Source organism: Trichechus manatus, unplaced genomic scaffold (assembly GCF_000243295.1).
Source record: "Trichechus manatus latirostris isolate Lorelei unplaced genomic scaffold, TriManLat1.0 scaffold00069, whole genome shotgun sequence".
Classification (NCBI taxonomy): domain Eukaryota; kingdom Metazoa; phylum Chordata; class Mammalia; order Sirenia; family Trichechidae; genus Trichechus; species Trichechus manatus.
The window spans coordinates 5,645,391-5,668,583 of NW_004444005.1; the positions used below are offsets into that span (position 1 = coordinate 5,645,391).

At 40.1% G+C, this 23,193-nt stretch overlaps 1 protein-coding gene across 1 annotated transcript in view; it reads right to left on the minus strand.

The window, feature by feature from the left end:
* The window catches only part of EFCAB6 (EF-hand calcium binding domain 6), a 317,117-nt gene that overhangs the window by 175,163 nt on the left and 118,761 nt on the right, over nucleotides 1-23,193 (minus strand). Inside the window, exons 6-8 of the mRNA XM_012556542.2 lie at nucleotides 17,971-18,081; nucleotides 15,362-15,473; nucleotides 6,638-6,808 (exon numbers count right to left, since the gene is read on the minus strand). Of these exons, the coding sequence (XP_012411996.1) occupies nucleotides 6,638-6,808; nucleotides 15,362-15,473; nucleotides 17,971-18,081 (394 nt within the window). The remainder of the gene's footprint in view (nucleotides 1-6,637; nucleotides 6,809-15,361; nucleotides 15,474-17,970; nucleotides 18,082-23,193) is intronic.

Here is a 23,193-nt window from a genome sequence, read left to right on the forward strand (position 1 = left end):
TGACATGTTGTGGGGTTGTTAACCAATGTCATAAAACAATATGTGTACTACTGTTTCATGAGAAACTATTTCTTCTGTAAGCCTTCACCTGAAGTACAATAAAAAATAAAAATAAAAAATTCATGAAAGGTAGCAGAAGCTTTGGAGGTAGATGAACCTGGACTTGAATGCTAGCTCTGCCCCTGATTAGCCAACAGCTCGGGAAGCTTGGACAAGTTTAGTTTGTCCTCCACACTGAAAATGGGAATAGAAACACTTACCTTGCACATATTTTTTTTAAGTCCAGTAAACATAAAAAAAATAAAATAAAAATAAAAACCATATCTACAAATTAAATAAGTGCCAAGGCATTTTTGCCTATTGGAATGGCAGGGATGAACAAGTAAGCCTATTGCCAGTGATGGCAAGAGTTCAGGAATAGTGGGAGTGTAAACTGATACAAGTTTTCTGGAAGGTATTCTGTCTCACAGTACATTTTGATAATATTAGGCACTTTGGAGCCCTGGTGGCACAGAAGTTAAGAGCTTGGCTGCTAACCAAAAGGTCGGCAGTTCAAATCCACCAGCTTCTCTTGCAAACTCTATGGGGCAGTTCTACTCTGTCCTATAGGGTTGCTATGGGTCGGAATCGACTGTACAGCAACGGGTTTGGTTTTAGAGTAAAACTGGTTGCTGGTGGGGAGGAGAAGGAGGTGGAAAGGAACAGGGATGGCAGGAAAACTTACTTTTCATAGTATACCCTTTTGTGTCTTTTGCATTTTGTACTTTGTACGTATATTCCTCTAAAAATAACAGAAATAATTAACAAAATAAAGCACATATCCTTTGACCTAGTAAATCCATTTCTAGAAATTTGTATTAGAGAAATAATTATTTAGTGATGCAAAAAAAGCAGGTACCATGGTATTCATTGTAGCAAAATTTATAAAAGAAAAAAAATAAGAAAAAACTAGATTACAACAATGGGGGACAGTTATTGATTTAGGAAATAATATTGGAATCATTATTCCCTGTCCTCGAGCATAAGAATGTGACCCAGCTGGAGATGGACTCACAAGGTCTCACAAGGACTCACAGGGACACATCAACCGGGCCCTGAGATAAAGACAATAACTAGGATAATCTTGGAAAATATCTTTTAGGGAAACTTTCACATAAGCCAATCAAACAGAACACAAAAGACTTTCCACTCTTATCTTTTTTCTGTTAGCATTTAGCAAATAGAAAATTGTTGGACCAGTGAAGACCCTCCTGACTGTCATTACTGAAACCTGTACCAATGATTGTTAAGAAAGATGATTCAAAATGTAGGATCACGGTTTCTAGCCAATCTGTGAAAAGGTGAAGTTTTCAATTGTTTCGCCCATTTGTAATGTTAATATATACTTGTCATTCCATAATATTCCTTGGACTTGGGCAGACATGGCTGTGGCAGCATGCTTGTCTGTTTTCCCACCCCTGCTTATTTTGTAATATTTCCTTGGACTCGGGCAGACATGGCTCTGGCAGGATGCTTGTCCGCTTCCCATTTTTGGCTTTTTGAACATACGCCAAATAAAACTTCCTTTTTGCTTTACTAAACTTTGTGATGTTTTTACCCCACGACATTATTCACTATCTTTTAAAATTATATAGCAGAAACTTTGCTGACATTAAACATTAACAATATATTAAAGACAACATAGACTAAAAAGTAATTAATTTTAGGCTCCTATTTTTAAATAAAATAGAATATATACAAGTGTGTGTGTGTGTGTGTGTGTGTGTGTGTGTGTGTGTGTGTTTGGAAGAATATATAACAAAGTATGATGGTGGTTAACAAGCCCTTGATGTTGGAATTTGTGGTGATTTCTATTCTATTTGCTTATCTCTGTTTTTAATTTTTCTAATTTATTTATTCATGAATTCATTCACTCAACAGATGGTTGAGAATGTGACCCAGCTGGACTCAAAAGAACACATCAACTGGGCCCTGAGGTATAAAGACAATAGCTAAGATAATCTTGGAAAATATCTTTTAGGGAATCTTTTATGTAAACAAATCATCAAACAGAACACAAAAGACTTTCCACTCTTATATTTTTCTATTAGCATTTAGTGAGTAGATTTGTTGGACCAATGAAGACACTCCTGACTGTCATTACCGAAACCTGTACCAATGATTATTAAGAAAGACAATTCAAAATGTAGGGTCACAGTTTCTAGCCAATCTGTGAAAAGGTGAAGCTTTCAAAGGTTTTGCCCATTTGTAATGTTAATATATACTGATGACTCGGTAACGTTCCTCGGACTCGGGCAGACATGGCTGTGGCAGCATGCTTGTCTGTTTTCCCATTCTTGACTATTCTGTAATATTTCCTCCGACTTGGACAAACTTGGCTGTGGCAGCATGCTTGTCCATTTTCCCACTTTTGTCTGTTCGGTAATATTTCCTTGGACTCGGGCAGACATGGCTCTGGCAGCATGGTTGCCCGTTTCCCACTTCTGCCTTTTTGAATATATGCCGAATAAAACTTTCCTTTTGTTTTACTAAACTTTGTGATGTTTTTTACCCTAAAACAGTTTTAAAGAAAAGATGGTGTCTTGGTTATCCTCTGTTGTTGTTGTTAGGTGCCATCAAGTCGGTTCCGACTCATAGTGACTCTGTACAACAGAACGAAACAATGCCTGGTCCTGCGCCATCCTCACAATCATCGTTATGCTTGAGCCTGTTGTTGCAGCCACTGTGTCAATCCATCTCGTTGAGGGTCTTCGTCTTTTTCGCTGACGCCCTACTTTCCCAAGCATGATGTCCTTCTCCAGGGACTGATCCCTCCTGATAACAGGTCCAAAGTATGTGAGACATAGTCTCGCCATCCTTGCTTCTAAGAAGCCTTCTGATTGTACTTCTTCCAAGACAGATTTTGTAATTCTTTTGACAGTCCATGGCTTATTCAATATTCTTCGCCAACACCACAATTCAAAGGTGTCAATTCTTCTTCAGTCTTCCTTATTCATCGTCCAACTTCCGCATGCATATGAGGCGACTGAAAAAACCATGGCTTGAGTCAGGCACACCTTAGTCTTCACGGTGCCATCTTTGCTTTTCCACATTTTAAAGAGGTCTTTTGCAGCAGATTTGCCCAATGCAATGCGTCTTTTGATTTCTTGACTGCTGCTTCCATGGGTGCTGATGTGGATCCAAGTAAAATGAAATCCCTGACAACTTTAATCTTTTCTCCGTTTATCATGTTGTTGCTTATTGGTCCCATTGTGAGGATTTTTGTTTTCTTTATGTTGAGGTGTAATCCACACTGAAGGTTGTGGTCTTTGATCTTCATCAGTAAGTGCTTCAAGTCCTCTTCACTTTCAGCAAGCAAGGTTATCTAGTTATCTCGTGCTGTTGTAACAGAAATACCCCAAGTGGATGGCTCTAACAAACAGAAGTTTATTCTCTCACAGTCTAACAGGCCAGATGTCTGAATTCAGGGTGCCAGCTCCAGGGGAAGGCTGTCTCTGTCTGTCCATACTCCACAGTAAAATATCCATAGTAAAAATAAATTAATAAATAAATAGTCTAAATGCCCCCAATAAGTACATGAACAGAGAAAAAGCCTATGTAGACATTAAAAATCGTGTTTATTGACTTAATGGTTGGGGATATGGAGGAAATGCTCATCATTGATTTGGGAAATAATACTGAAGTCATTACTCCCTGTCCTTGAGCATACAGAATGTGACCCAGGTGGAGCTGGATTCACAAGGACTCACAAGGACACATCAACTGGGCCCTGAGATAAAAATAAAGGCTACGCCAATCTTGGAAAATATCTTTTACGGAAGAAAATATCTTTTAGGGAACCTTTCACATAAGCCAATCAAACAGAACACAAAAGACTTTCCACTCTTATCTTTTTCTATTAGCATTTAGTGAATAGAAAATTGTTGGACCAATGAAGACTCTCCCAACTATTGTTACTGAAACCTGTACCAATGATTATTAAGAAAGATGATTCAAAATGCAGAATCACATTGATCTAGCAGTTTTTAGCCAATTGGTGAAAAAGTGAAGCTTTCACTGATTTTACCCATTCTGTGATGTTAATAGATACTGATGATCCTATAACATACCTCGGATTCAGGCAGACCATAGCTCTGCCAGCATGCTTGTCTGCTTCCCACTTTTGCCTTTTTGAATATATGCTGAGTAAAACTTCTTTTTTGCTTTACTAAACTTTGTGATGTTTTTCCCTATAACATCATATAATATTAAGTTGAAAAAATGGGACACAAATTCATATAGATGACTTTAACCATATTAAAAATATATGTATACACACAGAGTCAAAGACTAGAATGAAATTTGCCAAAAATTTCACTGTGGGGATCCCTGGGTTTTTTAAAGGAATTTTTAATCATTATTCTCACCATTGTAGTTTTTCCAAATATTCTACAAAAAGCCAAACCTGTTGCCATCAAGTCGATTCCGACTCACAGGGACCCTATAGGACAGAGTCGAACTGCCCCATAGAGTTTCCAAGGGTGGCTGGTGGATTCGAACTGCCAACCTTTTGGTTAGTAGCCGAGCTCTTAACCCAGCATGTCACCAGGGCCCCAAATATTCTACAAAGTGCCCAAAATAAAACATTTTAATGAATTATGTAATTGGTTGTATTAAAATTACTCCCAACACGTTTGTAGAAAATTTCTAGATGTAGCAAAAGAAAGTGATTTAAACATGATGCTCACACTCTAATAAATAATGTCCCATTTTAGCCAAAAAGTCTGCTCCTAACTCTCAGCAAGACCTTGACCCAAAACCAGGACAGGTGGGAAGGGTTCCTTGAAGATGAGTTTGTTGCACTTTGCAAGGAAGCCATCAGACTAGAATGCAGCCAGCTTCAGTTAAACCATCTTAAAGCCATCCCCAAAGGAGGCACACCATTCAAATGCATTCAATAAAAAAAATTATCTTTAGGGAAATGGTGCATCTCTTGATATTACTAGGTTGGTTTAGACTTATAAGAATGCCAACTTCATAAATCTAAAATTAAAAGCTAACTTGTACCTATTAAAAGAGGTCTTTAACAAAGATTTCTACAAGAAGTGGTTAATGCCAATTATATGCATTATCTAAAATGAATCTGATTTTTAAAATTCTTAAAATTTTGAAATGCTAACAGCTATTAAAGTCATAGAAGCGCCTCTAATAATACGATGACTTTGTCAACTTCTCTGGCAGAAGAAACAAATATGAAAAGCAAGTGTTAGTCACTGGAGGCAATAAGCAGAGTTATTTTTTTTAAAAGGTGAACCAACAAAGGGTGCTGTTGTTAGGTGCCTCCGAGTTGATTCCAACTCATAGTGACCCCATGTGACAAAGCAGAACTGTCCCCTAGGGCTTCCTAGGCTGTAATTTTTACAGGCGCAGACTGACAGGTTTTGAGGAGTGCTGAGCATGTGTTTTGTAGAATGTCTCTCAATTTGGATTATTTACAAAACTCTTCCCTAAGAATTACATGGAGAAAAAAATTGAAGTTGTCAAGGATTTCATTCTACTTGGATCAACAATCAAAGTCCATGGTAACTTGTTGTTAGGCATGGTCAAGTTGATTTACACTCATAGTGACTCCATGTGACAAAGCAGAACTGACTCCGTATGGTTTTCAAGACTGTAATCTTTATGGAAGCAGACTGCCAGGTCTTTCTCCTGCGGAGCCACAGGGTGGGTTTGAACTGCTGACCTTTCGGTTAGCAGGCGAGCAATTAACCACCGTGCCATCATATGAATAGGAACCAGAGTGCTGTGATTCATGAGCACCCTCCTTGAGACACGGGTGCGAGGCGAGTGTTGCTGGGCTGCTGGAAAAGGAAGCTACATCTGGTACATAAAGCTGCCATTGTTGAAGGAAGGGCTTTCAGAAATGTCAAATGTCACCATTCAGTAAGATTTGGAAACTGAACATTAAAATGAAACAACTCTTAACTCTTTCTTAAAATGAAAATTAACTCAGTGGAAAAACTTGAACTGTCATTAATTTATTTAAACCATATGTCATGGATTGAATTGTGTCCCCCAAAAATATCTGTCAACTTGGCTGGGTCACGCTTCCCAGTATTGTATGATTGTGTACCATTTTGTAATCTGATGTGATTTCCTTATGTGTTGTAAATTCAATCACTATGATCTAATAAGATGGATTAGAGACAGTTACACTGATGAGGTCTACAAGATTGGACAGTGTCTTAAGCCAATCTCTTCTGAGATATAAAAAAGAGAAGTGAGCAGAGATACATGGGGACCTCATACCACCGAGAAATCAGTACCCAGAGCAGAGCTCATCCTTTGGACCTGAGGTTCCTGCGCTGAGAAGCTCCCAGACCAAGGGGAAGACTGATGCATCACAACAACCTCCCTCCAGAGCCGACAGAGAGAGAGAGCCTCCTCCTGGAGCTGATGCCCTGAATCTGGACTTGTAGCCTACAGGACTGTGAGAGAATAAACTTCTCTTTGTTAAAACCATCCACTTGTGGTACTTCTGTTACAGGAGCACAAGATGACTAAGACACTATTTCACTTTCATCTCTTACTTTACTAAGAATACCTAAGGTTTGTGCCAAAAATAGAAAACAAAATACAAAGTCATTATAAAACTGACCTTCAGGTTCTCTTCTTCAAGCAGGTCAAGGAACGTGTTGACTCTGACCAGTCCAGTGCCCCCTGGGTCAAGCGTTTGCATGAGTTCTTTGAATTCTGAATCACTTATTTTTATGGCATTGCTATTTAGAGTGTTCTGCAGTTCTTCCGCTGTTATATTTCCATCACATTTCTGAGATAAGACATAAAAAGAGAAAAAGGAAGGAAAAGCATCATATACGTTCAGCACCATTTAACACAGCCAAGTTTAGCCAAATAGAATACCTGAATTAATGATCACTGGCACAGTGGTTAAGAGCTACAGCTGCTAACCAAAGGGTCAGCAGTTTGAATCCACCAGCCACTCCCTGGAAACCATATGGGGTAGTTCTACTCAGTCCTATAGGGTCACTATGAGTCGGAATCAACTTGACGGCAAAGGGTTTTTATAAGACACATAGAGTTCCTGCGTGGTGCAAGCAGTTAACATACTCAGCGGCTAACTTAAGACTGGCGCTTCGAGTCCACTAGAGGTGCACTAGAAGAAAGGCCTGGTCATCTACTTCCAAAATCTAGCCATTGAAAACCCTACAGAGCACAGTGCTACTCTGACACACATGGGGCCACCATGAGTTGGAATCGACTTGACCGCAACTGTTATTGGTATATAACACGTGTGCCAAGAGCAGTGGAGGGTGGGAATGTCAGGGCTTTCCAACTGGGACCCCAACAGTGTTCTCCAGCAGGACCCGGGCAGGAGATGGCCCCAGAGTGAAGAATGAGGCTCATTTCCTAGGCATAGGCTGCTCCCTTTCTGGGGATGGGCCTCGGCTAAGAGCTCTAGTGGGAGAGCTGGCTGTTCAGCCTGGCTTTTAAGAGTTCCTCCTTCCCTAGTCCCACTGAGGAGTAGGCGGCTCAGCCACTGGAGCACACAACTTCCTGGCAGTTCAATTACAATTTGCCAATTTACTAAAAATATTCATTACATTTGTTTTCACTGCCACGAATACCATCAATTACCCAAAAGGACAATTACTTAGCAAGAAAAATTTCAGCCGTGCTACATAAACAAAACATATTATAAGCAAAGTACTTGGCAGCAAATTTCTTCCCCCAGAATAAGAGATCAATAAGGAAATTAAATATTAAAATTGAGAGATGGTGTTTACTTAAGAAAACGGGGGAGACAAAGAACTGCTACCTCGTACAGGATTGGAGGAAGCCTCCTTAACAACCTTCGACATGCAGATGACACAACCTTCCTTGCTGGAAGTGAACAGAACTTGAAGCACTTACTGGTGAAGATCAAAGACCACAGCCTTCAGTATGGATTACGCCTCAACATAAAGAAAACAAAAATCCTCACAACGGGACCAATAAGCAACATCATGATAAACGGAGAAAAGATTGAAGTTGTCAAAGATTTCATTTTACTTGGATCCACAATCAACACTCATGGAAGCAGCAGTCAAGATATCAAATGATACATTGCATTGGGCAAATATGCTGCAAAGGACCTCTTTAAAGTGTTAAAAAGCAAAGATGTCACTTTGAAGACTAAAGCGCGCCCGACCCAAGCCATGGTGTTTTCAATAGCCTTTTATGCATGTGAAAGTAGGACAATGAATAGGAAAGACCTAAGAAGAATTGATGAATTTGAACTATGGTGTTGGTGAAGAATATTGAATGTACCATGGACTGCCAGAAAAACAAACAAATCTGTCTTGGCATAAGTACAGACAAGAATGCTCCTTAGAAGCGAGGATGGCCAGATTTCGTCTCACATACTTTGGACATGTTAGCAGAAGGGACTAGTACCTGGAGAAGGACATCATGCTTGGTAAAGTAGAGGGTCAGCAAAAAGAGGAAGACCCTCAGTGAGATGGACTGACACAGTGGCTGCAGCAATGGGCTCAAACATAGCAACGACTGTGAGGATGGTTCAGGACCGGGCCGTGTTTCATTCTGTTGTACACAGGGTCGCTACGAGTCAGAAGTGACTAGACGGCACCTAACAACAACAACATCATCATACAGAGAAAATGTGGAGCCTGAATATGACGAAGGGACTACATAAACGACAAAACCAAACCCCAAACCTGTTGCCATCGATTCAAACTCATAACAACCCTACAGGACAGAATAGGGTTTCCGAGGCTGTATCTTTATGGAAGCAGACTGCCACATCTTTCTCCAGTGGAGCTGCTGGTGGGTTCAGACTGCTGACCTTTTGATTAGCAGACGAGCACTTAACCACTGCACCACCAGGGCTCCATGCATAAGTGATAAATCAGGGTACAAGTGCCAGCTGTTATTTTGGGGCTTATGATCTAAAAAGAACATGAGGTTCTCCTGGAGTAAATTAAGTACTTTAGGGGACTCAGGCATGCTTCCTTTTGGGTTTGGGAGTGATGATCTATTTTTTAATGTCCAAATAGGAATCACTGACAACTAATTTTTTAATTATTTTAAATAAATTTAAAGCTTTGACAATCATCACCACAATCTTATTTTAGAACATTACATCACCCCAAAAAAGTAACCTCATACCCATTACAGTCACTCCCCACTCCCATGCCCAGCCTCAGGCAACTAATTTATTTTCTGTCTCTACTCAACTTTTATTGAGTATTTCATGTAAATTGTTTTTTGTTGTTAGGTGCCGTTGAGTCTGTTCCGACTCATAGCGACCCCATGTACAACACAACGAAATCCTACCTGGTCCTGCGCCATCCTCACAATCATTGTTATGCTTGAGCCCATTGTTGCAGCCACTTTGTCAATCCATCTTGTTGAGGGTCTTCCTCTTTTTCGCTGATCTTCTACTTTACCAAGCATGATGTCCTTCTCCAGGGACTGGCCCCTCCTGATAACACGTCCAAAGTATGTGAGACCAAGTCTCGCCATCCTTGCTTCCAAGGAGCATTCTGGCTGTACTTTTTCCAAGACAGACTTGTTTGCTCTTCTGGCCGTCCATGGTGTATTCAATATTCTTTACCAACACCACAATTCAAAGGTATCAGTTCATCTTTGGTCTTCCTTATTCGTCGTCCAGCTTTCACATGCATATGAGGCCGTGGAAAACACCATGGCTTTGATCAGGTGCACCTATTCACATGAATATTATTTCATGTAATAGAATCATACACTGTGTGGTCTCCTGGGTCTGGCTTCTTTCACTTAGCATAACGTTTCTGAGGTTCATCCACGTTGTAGCGTGGGCTGGTATTTTGTTCCTTCTTAATCCTGGTGAGTATTCCATGTATGGAATACATTTTATCTAGCCACAAGTTAATGGGTATTTGGATCATTTCTACTTTGGGAATGATGAATAACATTGCTATGAACATTTGTGTACAAGTCTTTACGTGGACAGACACATGTTTTCATTTCAGATACCTAGGAGTGGAATTGCTGCATCATATGGTAAATTTATGTTTAAATTTTAAGAAGGTGTTTTCCAAAATGGTTGCCATTTTACATTCCCACTAGCAATGTATGAGGGTTCCGATTTCTCCACATCCTCACCAATACTTGTTACTGTCTGTTTATTTTCAATTATAGCCATTCTTGTGAGTACGATATTTCATTGTGGTTTTAATTTGCATTCCTCTAATGACTAATGACTAATGTGAGCATTTTTTCATGTACTTATTAAACAAACAAACAACAACAACAAAAAAAAAAAAAAAACCGTTGCCGTTGAGTCATTTCTGACTAATAGCAACCTTACAGGACAGAGTAGAACTGCCACACAGAGTTTCCAAGGAGTGGCTGGTGGATTCGAACTGCCAGCCTTCTGGTTACCAACCACTGTGCCACCAGGGCTCCTTGTGCTTATTGGCAACTCATACATCTTCTTTGGTAACATATCTATTCAAATCTTTTGCTCATTTTAAAAATTAGGATGCCTTCTTATTGCACTGTAAGAGTTCTTCATGTATTCCAGAAACAAGTCCTTTACCAGATATATGACTTCCAAATATTTTCTCCCAATCTGTCAGTACAGGGTCGCCGTGAGTTGGAATATACTCAACGGAAACAAGTAATCTGTCACTTGTCACTTAACTTTCTTAATAATGTCTTTTAGTGTGCAAAAGTTTTTGATTATTATATAGTCAAATTTACCAATTATTTTATTCTTTTATACCTCATGCTTTTGGTGTCATATCTAAGAAATCTTTGCCTAACCCAAAGTCACAAACATTTATGCCTATAGTTTCTTCTAAGAGTTTTATAGTTTTAGCTCTTCATTTAAGTCTATATTCTATTTTGAGTTCATTTGTGTGTCCCAAAACCATTTGTTGAAAAGATTCTCCTTTCCCCATTGATTTTGTCAAAAAGATATTGACCATAAATCTAAGGGTTTACTTATAGACTCTAAATTCTGTTCCATTGATCTATATGCCTATCTTTATGCCAGGACCACAAAGTCTTTATTACTTTATTCAAAATCTGGAAGTTTAAGTCCTCTCTAACTTTATTCTTCTTGCCCAAGATTGTTTTGGCTATTCGGCAATTTTTACATTTCCATGTGAATTTTAGGATCATCTCATTAACTCCTGAAAAGCAGTCAGCTGAGATGTCAATAGTATTTGTAATGAATCTATAGATCAACTTGAGGAGAACTGACTATGAGTTGGAGTCAACTCGATGGCAACAGGTTAGGTTTTTCGATTTGGGACATCTTAATAATATTGAGTGTTCTACTCCATGAACATGGTCTGTCTCTCCGTTTACTTACATCTTCTTTAACTCCCTTCAGCAATGTTTTGTAGTTTTCAGAATACAAGTTGGGTACTTTTGTTAAATTTATTACCAAGTACACCTACTCCTCACTTATAACTATCCCATTATCTGACTTTTGCATTTATGACAATAGTAAAAATTTTACTATCCCACTATTTTGTGCATTAAGAACACACGTCTGGCTTTAATGAATGCCAAGGTGCAAGGCGTGAGTAACGCCAGCTATGATGGTTAAGGTTACGTGTCAACTTGGCTGGGCCATGATTCTCAGTGGTTTGGCAGTTATGAGATGATGTGATTTGGCAGTTTATGTAATGATGTAATTTGGCAGTTATGTAATGATGTAGTCAAACTCCATTTTGTGATCTGATGTGGCCATCCACTTTTCACATAACAACTTGGTCTTTGGAACCTAACCATGTCAGTGAGTGAGGAGTGAGTGTAATTTATTCCTCTATTTTATGCTATTGTGAATGGGATTGTTTTCTTTCATTCATTTTGGACTGTTCATTGCTAGTTCACAGAAATGTAACTTATATTTGTATATTGATCTTGTATCCTGCAACTTTGGTGAACTCATTAGTTTTAGTAGTTGTGTGTGTGTGTGTATTCCTTAGAAATCTATACATACAAGATCATATTGTCTGTGGATAAAGACAGCTTTACTTCTTCCTTTCCGATCTGAACGGCTTTTATTTCTTTTATTTGCCTGACTGCACTGTCTAGAACCTCTAATACCACGTTGACTAGAAGTGGTAGGAGCAAACATCTTTGCCCTCCTCCCACTCTTAGGAAAAACATTTGGTCTTCCACCATTAAGTATGACATTTGCTGTAGGTTTTTCATAGATGCCTTTTATCAAGTTGAGGAAGTTCTCTTTTATTCCTAGTTTGTTGAGAGTTTTATCACGTACCACGAAGGCAAGTTAGATTATTCAAATACTTTTGCTGCCTCCACTGAGATGATCATATGGTTTTGCCCTTTATTTTAATATGGTGTATTACATTACTTTTTTTGAAGTTAAGCCAAGCTTGTACTCCTGGTATAAATCCCACATTGTCATAGCATTTAATGTTTTTTATATGTTGCTGGTTTCAGTTTACTAATATTTTGTTGAGGATTTTTGCAACTATATTCATTAAGGATACTGGTCTATAGATTTCTTGTGATGTCTTTGTCTGTCTTTGGTATCAGAGTTAATACTGGTCTCACTGAATGAGCTGGGAAATATTCCTCCTCTATTTCTGGAAAGACTTTGTGAAGGATTGGTATTCTTTCTCTAAGCGATCTTCGTAGTTTTCAGTGTAGAGAATTTCCATGTTTTTTGATAAATATATTTCCAGGTATTTGATTTTTTTTAATATTATTATAAATGCTATTTCAAAAATTCCTATTTTTCTAATTTTTTATTGGTGTTTATAGAAATATTGTTGATCTTTCCATATTGACCTTGTATCCAATAACCTTCTAAATTCTATTAATAATTCTAATATATCTTTGTAGATGGGTTTGGATGTTCTATTTACAAAATCATGTCATCTGTGAATAATAACACTGAGAATAAGAGAAGCAAACAGGCAGGATACAAATGGTTTCTGGGTGATAGAAAATGAGCCACATCTGATTTAAATGTAAGTGACGGGGATGACTGAGGTCCACCTGAAGAAATAGTGGCAGCATTTGGAGGCAGCACATACAGCTACATAAGATGTTTGACTCTGGGAGCAGATCCAAAGCAGACTTTCTTCTATTAATTCTCCATCCCTCTCTATAGTGGAAGAGGGACCTGCAAAACATCCAGCCCTGTCTATTCCTGGCTCTCACCCTCTGTTCTCATTCTTGTTTAATTTCTTCCATATCCCAGAATGTGGCCAAGGCCAAGGCAAGTGTGTGTGGTGGTGGGTGGAGTCCCACTCTGAAACCATGCACGATTCAACTGGAAGGCATTTTATCATTATTACTGTTATGTGATGGTGCGGTGGTTAGCCATTTGGCTGCTAACCGAAAGGTCAGCAGTTCGAACCCACCAGCTGCTCTACAGGAGAAAGATGTCTGCTCCAGTAAAGACTACAAAAACAAACAAAAAAAGACCAAACCCATTTCTGTGGAGTTAATTCCAACTCACAATGACCCGATAGGACAGAGTAGAACTGCCCCATAGGGTTTCCAAGGAGTGTCTGGTGGATTGGAACTGCTAACCTTTTGGTTAGCAGCCAAGCTCTTAAACACTGAGCCACCAGGGCTCCTTGGAAACCCTAGGGGCAGTTCTACTCTGTCCTGTAGGGTTGCTATGAGTCAGAATCAACTCAATGGCAACAGGTTTGGTTTTTGGTGATACTCCAGAGTATGAAGTCATCACTGCCAACGACTTTTTATATTCTTCATCTATGTGTTTAGCTTAAGTGCCCAACATAGCCCAGCATGGAGTGGCTACTCATTTCTTAACCTATATTACACATCTGTTGATCTGTAGTTGAACAGTACATCAACAACTTTTAAATAGTCTGACACTTGAAGTGGTTAGCATTATGACAGTCCTCCGTTAATAGGGATGAAGATTTCACTGTTCTGAATTAAACTGCTTCTTCAATATACTAAACATACCCTCAGGTGAGTAAACACACAAATCCTTCCTTTAGGAGGAAGTTTAGCTAGTATACGACCAGGTGGCTCAATCCAGTGCTTACGTGTGTGCTCGGAGCCAGGAGGCTCCTACTCACTCGCTGGGTAGCCTCACACTGGTTACCTTAACCCCCATGATCACTTCCTATCTGTTAAACACAAATAACACTTACCTCACAGACGTGTGGAGAGGCTACTATGAGGTAACACAAGCAATTTGCTTAAAACAGTGTCTGGCACATAGTAAAAACCAAATACCAAAACCAAATCCATTGCCATCGTGTTGATTCTGACTTATAGTGACCCTATAGGACAGAGTAGAACTGCCCCATAGGGTTTCCAAGGAGCTCCTGGTGGATTCGAACTGCTGACCTTTTGGTTAGCAGCCGTAGCTCTTAACCACTCAATATTATTGTTCATTCAGAAAGATTAAGTCAAGTTGGGCTCCCAATGGTCAATTATATTAGGTATGCTAGCTAAAATGTCTCGACATGAAAACATAACCTCCTATTTGAGTCCACAGTATGCTTGGAAGCAGAGGAGTAGAGCTATGGCGTCCAGCACAGACAGCAGACGGCCAAACCCTGAAGTCCACCTCCAGCCAAAGTCGGCTTCTCCCCAGACTACATCCTGTTGGCTCATGGACTTCCTCTTTGTCGGTAGATCTTTGGAATGATGCTGCTGAAGCCAAGTAACTCCCCTGGCATTTGAAATTTTTTGTACACAGTCATATTTGAGTCTGAGGAAATGTAATTCACTGTCCTCCTTATTATTTACTAGAGATGTAGTTATTGAATCGTGCTTAATAAATATCATACTTGGGAAATGTCCCTACATATCAAAAGTCTCCAAGTGCTGCTTTCTAAAAGAAACATTCAAGTGGAAGAGGAGCTAATGTTTAAAGCAAGAAAAAGCAAGTTGCAAATTAATGAATTAGTCTGCCATTTGTTGTACAATTTAAAAATTGAATAGGTTATTTTGGAACTAAGAAGATGTTCCTGTTACAGACTGCAAGTTGGTTATAAGATGATAAAGTCTAGGGCCAGGCGAGGGACTGTCAACTGGTCTGTGTAATTTGTTAAATGAGCAATTAAAGATGACTCCATTCTTAACAAGGAGAACACTGTTCTCAAGCTATCAGCATTTATCTTACTGTATTGCAATTATTTGTATATCATCTGTCTTCCTAACCAGACTCAGTTCTTGAGGATGGGGCTTGTACCCCCAAGCACTCAGAACAATTCTCAGCATATAATAGGAGCTCAAGAAAATGTCTGTTGGATAAATGAACGGCTGTGCAGTTTTCGTCAATGTCAGAGTGTTAGCATTCTTAGAGACAATGAGTTTTTCACCAGGGAAGGGTCTGAAATCTTACGTTGTTGGGTTTCAGTAAGGCCTTCTTCAAAGACGTAAAATGATCTTCAGCAAGTCTAGGTAACTTGGTGATAATATTTTCCTTGTAAGGTTGATTTCTACAGTTGATGTTACTAGAGCTGACACTACAAGAAGATTAAGAGAAAAACAGGAATAAGATTATGTTCTTGAACTTGCCTCTTTCTTAATGCGAAAAAGCACCTTCACAACAGCTATATTAATGCTTTCTTTGCAGACGGCTCTTTTTCCTAAAAGTGTAATGTACTTGTGGGTGTCGATCCGTCACTCGGTCCACGCGATGCCTAATAAGGGAGAAGGCATGGGTGCAATTTTCACTGGAGTCAATTAGCTTGGATTTACCATCAACCCTCACCCATGCTGACTAACTCTGGGTAGCCATTTTGCAAATCTGTGCTTTTGATCTCAAAATAGACCAGGAAAGGGACCACCAACCACTGCTAAGACCTCAGTTAAGGTGGAAAGTTCAGAACCATCATCTTCCTGCACAGGCAGCATATTGCACACACTCATTCACAGGATAATTGAGTGCACAAATGTCCAGTTCCAAAACCGGGAGGATAACAACCTTCACAACCTCTCCTTTCAATTAACAACGGCCATACCACCTACGTGATTGGACGCTCTCCCTTCACCACCTCTTGCTTTCATCTCCTGAGCTCAGGGTCCATCAGGCCCTACGTGTGCTCTTAAAGGCCTACGCTCATCCACTCTGGGGATCAAAACCAGCTTCCATATGGACTCTGATCAGAACGGTGGACTTTTGTGTATCTCATAACAAAATATGTTGGCCTCCTCTTTTTCAATGTTCAATTAGATAGTTCTCATTTTCTATTAAATAAAGGATGACAGTGAATCAGCTTACCTACTGAGCAATTCTCACATTTGTTTTTGGGTTTTTATTGCTGCATCCATATAGCCATATTAGCTTTTTCCAGCTGTGCAAAACAATTTATCATTCAATAAATGAAGCAACATACAAGCTGGTCCCGAGTCTGAGTTCCCCGGGCGGCTCCCTGGTACCTAGCTTTTCTAAAGACCACTAACACTAGCATGGAAACGTTCTACTGGGATTTCTCCACCGCAGCACCATGGACATTTGGAGCTGGATGATTCTTTGTCTCGTGGGCTGTAGGATATCCAGCAGCATCCCTGACCTCCACTGGTGGTGCAGTGATTAAGCATTCTGCTGCTAACTGAAAGGTCTGCAATTTGAACCCACGCATTGACTCCTCGGGAGAAAAGACCTGGCAATCTGCTTCCGTAAAGATTTACAGCCTAGGAAATGCTATGGGGCAGTTCTACTCTGTCCTATAGGGTTGCTAAGAGTCAGAATCGACTTGACGATAACGGGTTTGTTTGTTTTGTTTTTGTTTCTGGTCTCTACACATTAGATGTAAGTAGCACCTGTCACTCTGCTGAGATAAATAAAAACGTCTCTTGACATTGTCAAATGTCCCTGGGAGGGGTAGGAGGGGAAGGAACACCATTGCCCTCCATCCAGTTGAAAACTACTGTTTAAAAGTAAATTAAACTTTTAATTCTTATAGTCCTGGACAAAGTGCTATCAGACAAGAAAATTACAAACAGAAAGAAGTAAGAACCTTCACTTAAGAAATGAACTCACCTCTGGAACAGGGAGGGAGGGCTTTGAATACGGGGAGGGCCGGTAGCCAGGACCGTCCATTAAATATTCATAAATCTCTGAGACAGGGATAGGACCCAGTGAAGGGGGAGCTAACTCTGTGGTATATTTTACTTTGCAATAGAGCATAGTGCTTTCAACGGACGTGCTGAGATTGTAAAGCCTGTTTTTTCTTTAAGATTTATAGGTTGTCGTTGTTAGATGCTATCGAGCCTATTTCAACTCGCACGGGACAATCAATGCATGATACCCACCAACATAAACAGAATACAGCATACGGCAGAAGTCTAAGTCCCAAAGTGTCATATTATTAAGTATTTCTTAATATTTTGGGGCCCCCACCACAATGTTTGTGACATTGTAAACCTGAAGTTATAACAGACATCAGAATGAAAACAGAAATAATGGTGCTCACGGCAAATAATCTCCATGATCCACAACATCTGCACCATGCAGAGACTGGTGGGAAAACAAGTTAATATCTATTGTTCCTTTTCCTATATCATTTAACAAATACGTGTTTATACATAATTTTACAAGAACACATTTAAAGCTCAGAGAGCAATGAAGGCAGTGTTGGCCTGGGTACCCAGAGTGTTCGGGCTCGGTGGCGGGCTCCACCTCTCACTAAGCACGTGACCTAGTTAAGTCATTCTTAACCTCTTAGAGTCTTCTTTTTCTCATCTAGAAATTGGAATAATAATTATACCCACCTTAGAGTTTATGGAAATTTTAAATAAGATAAATGTATGAAAAATAATTTATAAACTGCAAATTCCTATGTAAATGGTAATTACTCAATGGAGACCAATTTATCATTCAATAAATGAAGCCGAAGTAATTCAAATATTCTCTAACCTTTTATATATTATGAGATGTGTAACTAAAATTCAGTCCTTATGTGGAAGTAGACAATGTCTGGGTTTTAGGTTTTGTTTTTTACATACCTATTTCTTCTTGTCATGGGAGTTGAACCGCTAAATGACAACCATGAGGGATGGTAAAATGATGTCAGAAATTGCTTCCAATTGATTTTAGCAGCGGTTTTAAGTCCAAATCTGGATTTAAAAAGAAAATATTATTTTAAACATTTTTTCTATAACACTGCATGGATTAGATGCTTAATACTGAATTGAAAATGGCAGCGATGAATTTATATGAAGCTTCAAACCTAAGGTAAACAAAATAGTTTAGTAAAATAGTGCCACAAATAGATTTCCTTAAAAGCAAGGGAAAAACAAACAAACTGATTATACATCTCCAGATCTCTATATTCCATTAGTGGTAGCAGACACTGAAGGAAGGAACAGAGGAGTTTGATTAAAATTCTAAATGTCCATGAAATAATTCTTTCAAATTCCTCATTTTGCTCAATTACTGTGGTTGGAAGAACGGCCACCCAAAGACGTCCACTTCCTAATTCCTGGCAAAAGGGGCTTTGCCGACGTGAATAAGGGTATGGACTTTGAAACAGAAAGAGTATCCTGGGCTAGCCAGGTGGACCCAGTGTGACTCAGGGTCCAATAATTCCAGTGTTAGGAGATGCCAGCAGGAGTGACCCCATGGGAGCCCAGATTTAGGATTCTGAGCAACAGAGGCCAAATCCTTGCTCCTACACTGCCTATCAATGTGACCAGACAAGTTACTTACTATTCGCATTCTCTCTTTTTCTCACCTGTAAGATGAAAACAATAATACCTACTGGGAGGGTAGATATTATTTAAAGTGTTAAAAAGCAAAGATACCACTTTGAGAACTAAGGTGGGCCTGACCCAGGCCAAGGTATTTTCAATCGCCTCCTATGCATGCAAAAGCTGAAGAATGAATAAGGAAGACCGAAGAAGAACTGATGCCTTTGAATTATGGTGTTGGTGAAGAACACTGAATATACCATAGGCTGCCAGAATCTGTCTTGGAAAAAGTACAGCCAGAATGCTCCTTAGAAGCAAGGATGGCAAGACTTTGTCTCACGTTTATTTTGAACCAGCCCCTGGAGAAGGACATCATGCTTGGTAAAGTAGAGGGTCAGCAAAAGAGAGGAAGACCCTCAACGAGATGGACTGACACAGTGGCTGCAACAACGGGCTCCAGCACAGCAACAATTGTGAGGATGGTGCAGGACCAGGCAGTGTTTCCTTCTGTTGTACGTGGGGTCGCTCTGAGTCAAAACTGACTCAGCACCTAACAACAACAACACTGGGAGGGCTGCTGTAAGGATTAGAGCTGACAGAGCAAACAGCCCCTATCTCACTGCTGGAAAACCAGCAAGTGTTTGATAACATACTCTAATCTACTATGTAGTATACTCCTTTTACATTGTTTTACTTATCTAGTGCCACTGTAACAGAAATACCACAAGCGGATGGCTCTAACAAAGAGAAATCTATTCTCTCACTGTCTAGGAGGCTAGAAGTCCGAGTTCAGGGCACCAGCTCCAAGGGAAGGTTTTCTCTCTCTCTTGGCTTTGGAGGAAGGTCCTTGTCATCAATCTTCCCTGGTCAAGGAGCTTCTCAGTGTAGGGATCCTGGGTCCAAAGGATGCACTATTCTCCTGGCTCTTGTTTCTTGGCAGTATGAGTTCCCCCTGTCTCTCTGCTCACTTCTCTCTTTTATATCTCAAAAGAGATTGGCTTACACATAGACCAGAGACTTCATCAACCTGAGACCAGAAGAACTAGACGGTGCCCAGCTACCACAAATGATTGCCCTGAGAGAGAATACAGCAGAGAGTCCCTGATGGAGTGAGGGAAGGGTGGGATGCAGAACTCAAATTCTAGTAAAAAGACCAGACTTAATGGTCTGACTGAGACTGGAGGAACCCCAGAAAGCATGGCCCCCGGATTCTCTACCAACCCAGAACTAAAACAATTCCCGAGGCCAACTCTTCAGACAAAGATTGGATTGGACTGTGGGACATTAAATGATACTCATGAAAAGTGTGCTTCTTAGCTCAAGTAGATACATGAGATTAAATGGCAGCTTCTGTCTGGAGGTGAGATGAGAAGGCAGAGAGGGTTAGGAGCTGGTTGAATGGACACAGTTAATTAGGGGAGGAAAAGATGAGTGTGCTGTCACAGTATAGGGAGAGCAATTAGGGTCATATAACAATGGATATATAAATTTTTGTATGAGAGACTAACTCGAGTTGTAAAATTTCACTTAGACTACAACAATAAAAAAAAAAAAACAAATAAAATTGTAAGCTTGAAAACAAAGAGATTGGCTTAAGATACAATCTTATCTTGCAGATCAAGTCTCATTAATATAACTGCCGATCATCTGATCTCATCAACATCATAGAGATAGGATTTACAATGCATAGGAAAACCACATCAGATGACAAAATGGTGGACAATCATACAATACTGGGAATCATGGCCTAGCCAAGTTGACAGATGTTTTGGGAGGAAAAGAACTCAATCCATGACATATACTAAGCATTGGACATCCATCCATAGCAGGATGGTGAAAGGTAGTTTTGGCTGAGGTCCTTAGACAACAGATATGAGACATCAAAGTAAGCACTGAAAGGGGCTGCACGGGAATTTCACACTTACTGTTTACTGTCAGCAGTGTAGGCCTAGCGTCTCGGGTATTGTGGTATTGTCAATGCACAGCTTGCACAGTTCATTTCTGCATGCTCCCGTGATTCTGTTTATTTTCCTTCCCTCTTCCCTCCTGTTTTCCCATGATTTTATAAAAGTTTAAAATTAACCTAAGTTCCTCTTTGAGAGGTAGAACAAGTGATAAAATCTGGAAGTAAAATGCCTGAACAAGGAAAAATCATCTTGTGGCCGAAACCAGGATGGGGTCAAAAGGTCAATATGTCTAGAGCGTGGTTAATGTGGTCAGCCACCCCAGAGGGGAACCAACATTCTGCAAATTCCTTGGACTTTGATTTCTTCCTATATAACCCTCTGACCTACCTCCAGACTGGGAGGCAGATTTCGGATGAGCTCATTTCCCTCTGTCTTCTGTACATTGATATACAATAAAAACCCTCTTGCTACTAACCTCACCCCGTCTCAGTATCCGCTTCTGCGGCAGGCGGCTCAGACCCACCATTGCAGTAACAGCATGAGAAAGACTACTCCGTTTTGATTGCTGAAAATCAGTGACTGAGAAAGAATAGGCAAGACCAATTTAAACTCTTTACCTACAACAAGGGTATTAAAAGGTCCAGAAAATAGTAGATAAGAGAGAGGATTTTTGGAGAAAAGCTTTTGGTGTGCTGTGAATCACAACTCCAGAACAAAGGGGATGGTGGAGGATGCCTACCCCTCACCTCAAACCTCATGAGATCTGGATCCTCTCAGACATCTTGACACACGGCCCCAGCAACTGGGGGTATGATGGATCAGTGCCTGACTGCCATAGAAAAATCTTTCAGGAGAGAGAGGAGTGGCTAATGATGGACCAAAAAAAAGGGTTGTGGGGCTGCTGGTTGGCTTGCTCTACCAGAGTCATCAGGGCAATAATGCATGAGGGTTTCATGTGGAAGGATATGGGTTACATGACAAAGACAGCATGTGCACAGACAAGCACACATGGGGTCATCTCCGAAGGCCACCTGAAGGAGCAAACAGACCTTAATAAACAAAATCTATAGTTATTCCTGATTCCTTGGGGCCGAGGAGGGAATAAGCAACTAACTAGTTGGAATGGAGATGCAGTTGTTACCGTAAAAGGCACTGCGGATATGAGATCCTTTGTAAGGGGGTGTTATAGACTGAACTGTGTCCTCTAAAAATGTCTGTCAACTTGGCTAGGCCATGATTCCCAGTATTGTGTGATTGTCCACCATTCTGTCACCTGATGTGATTATCCTATGTGTTGTAAATCCTACCTCTATGATGTTAATGAGGCAAGATTAGAGGCAGGTATGTTAATGAGACAGGACTCAAATCTACAAGATTAGATTGTGTCTTAAGCCAAACTCTTTTAAGAAATAAAAGAGACAAGGGAACAGAGAGACATGGGGAGCTCATACCACCAAGAAACAAGAGCCAGGAAAACAGTGCATCCTTTGGACCTGGGGTCCCTGTGCTGAGAAGCTCCTAGACCAGGGGAAGATTGATGACAAGGAGCTTCCTCCAGAGCAGAGACAGAAAGACTTCCCCTGGAGTTGGCACCCTGAAATCAGATTTCTAGCCTTCTAGACTGTGAGAGAATAAATTTGTCTTTATTAAAGCCATATTAAAGCCATCCACTTGTGGTATTTCTGTTATAGCAGCACTAGATAACTGAGAAGGGGGAATCCAAAGAACCAATAGTCACTAATGGAAGGAAACAGCTTTAAATACTTGTTAGGCACAGAAAATGCAGTTGCAAGCTCATAGCAGTGCCAGTCAAATAAGAACTCTCATGCTCCACTCTTTCTTTCCTTCTTCTGTTCACTCTAATCCTTGGAAGAGTCAGAAACTGAGTTTGCAAAACAAGGAAGGGAAAGAAGTTCAAGTCGGAAAAAGGAGAAGAAACCATTCATGTCGCCTTTATTCCTGCCTGCAATAGACCCTAACTGGGTGAGGGAACACAATTCACATTTAAATCGCGTCTGCAGCTTTGACTACTATATGATAGTGGCTATTGAAATTGCTAAAGTGAGGCTCTTTGTTTTATCCAAGACAAACTAGAAAAACCACGTCTGCTCAGATTTTCATTCAGAGGCAAACGAATGAATCCAATTGAGCACATTTAAAGGAACAGTGGGAAACAAAATTAAGTGGCTTTAAGTCCATGAATCTTGCTAGTTCAGCCCTGGTTACATACCCAGTTACTCATCCACTTATCCATCCACTCAGACATCCACAAATAGGACCAAGCTACCATCTTCTTTCACTTGGACTAATTATTGGGATAATCTAACTGGTCTCTTTGCACCCACTCTTGCCTTCCTCCAATATATTTCCACACTGCAGCCAACCCAATCTTTTTGAAATAAAGATATGATCATATTACTCTCTTGCTTAAAATCTTTCCGTGACTCCCGTTGCTTTTATGATAAAAACTAAAATCTTTCTGTGGTTTACAAGCCTACACAGTTTGGCTCTGCTCACATTTCTAGCCTCATCCTATGCCACCCTGTCCCTTCTCTTAGCTCCAGCCATACTGGCCTTTCAGTTCTTCTAAAGGGCCTTGTCCTAGGTCCCTTACACTTGTTGCTTCTTCTGT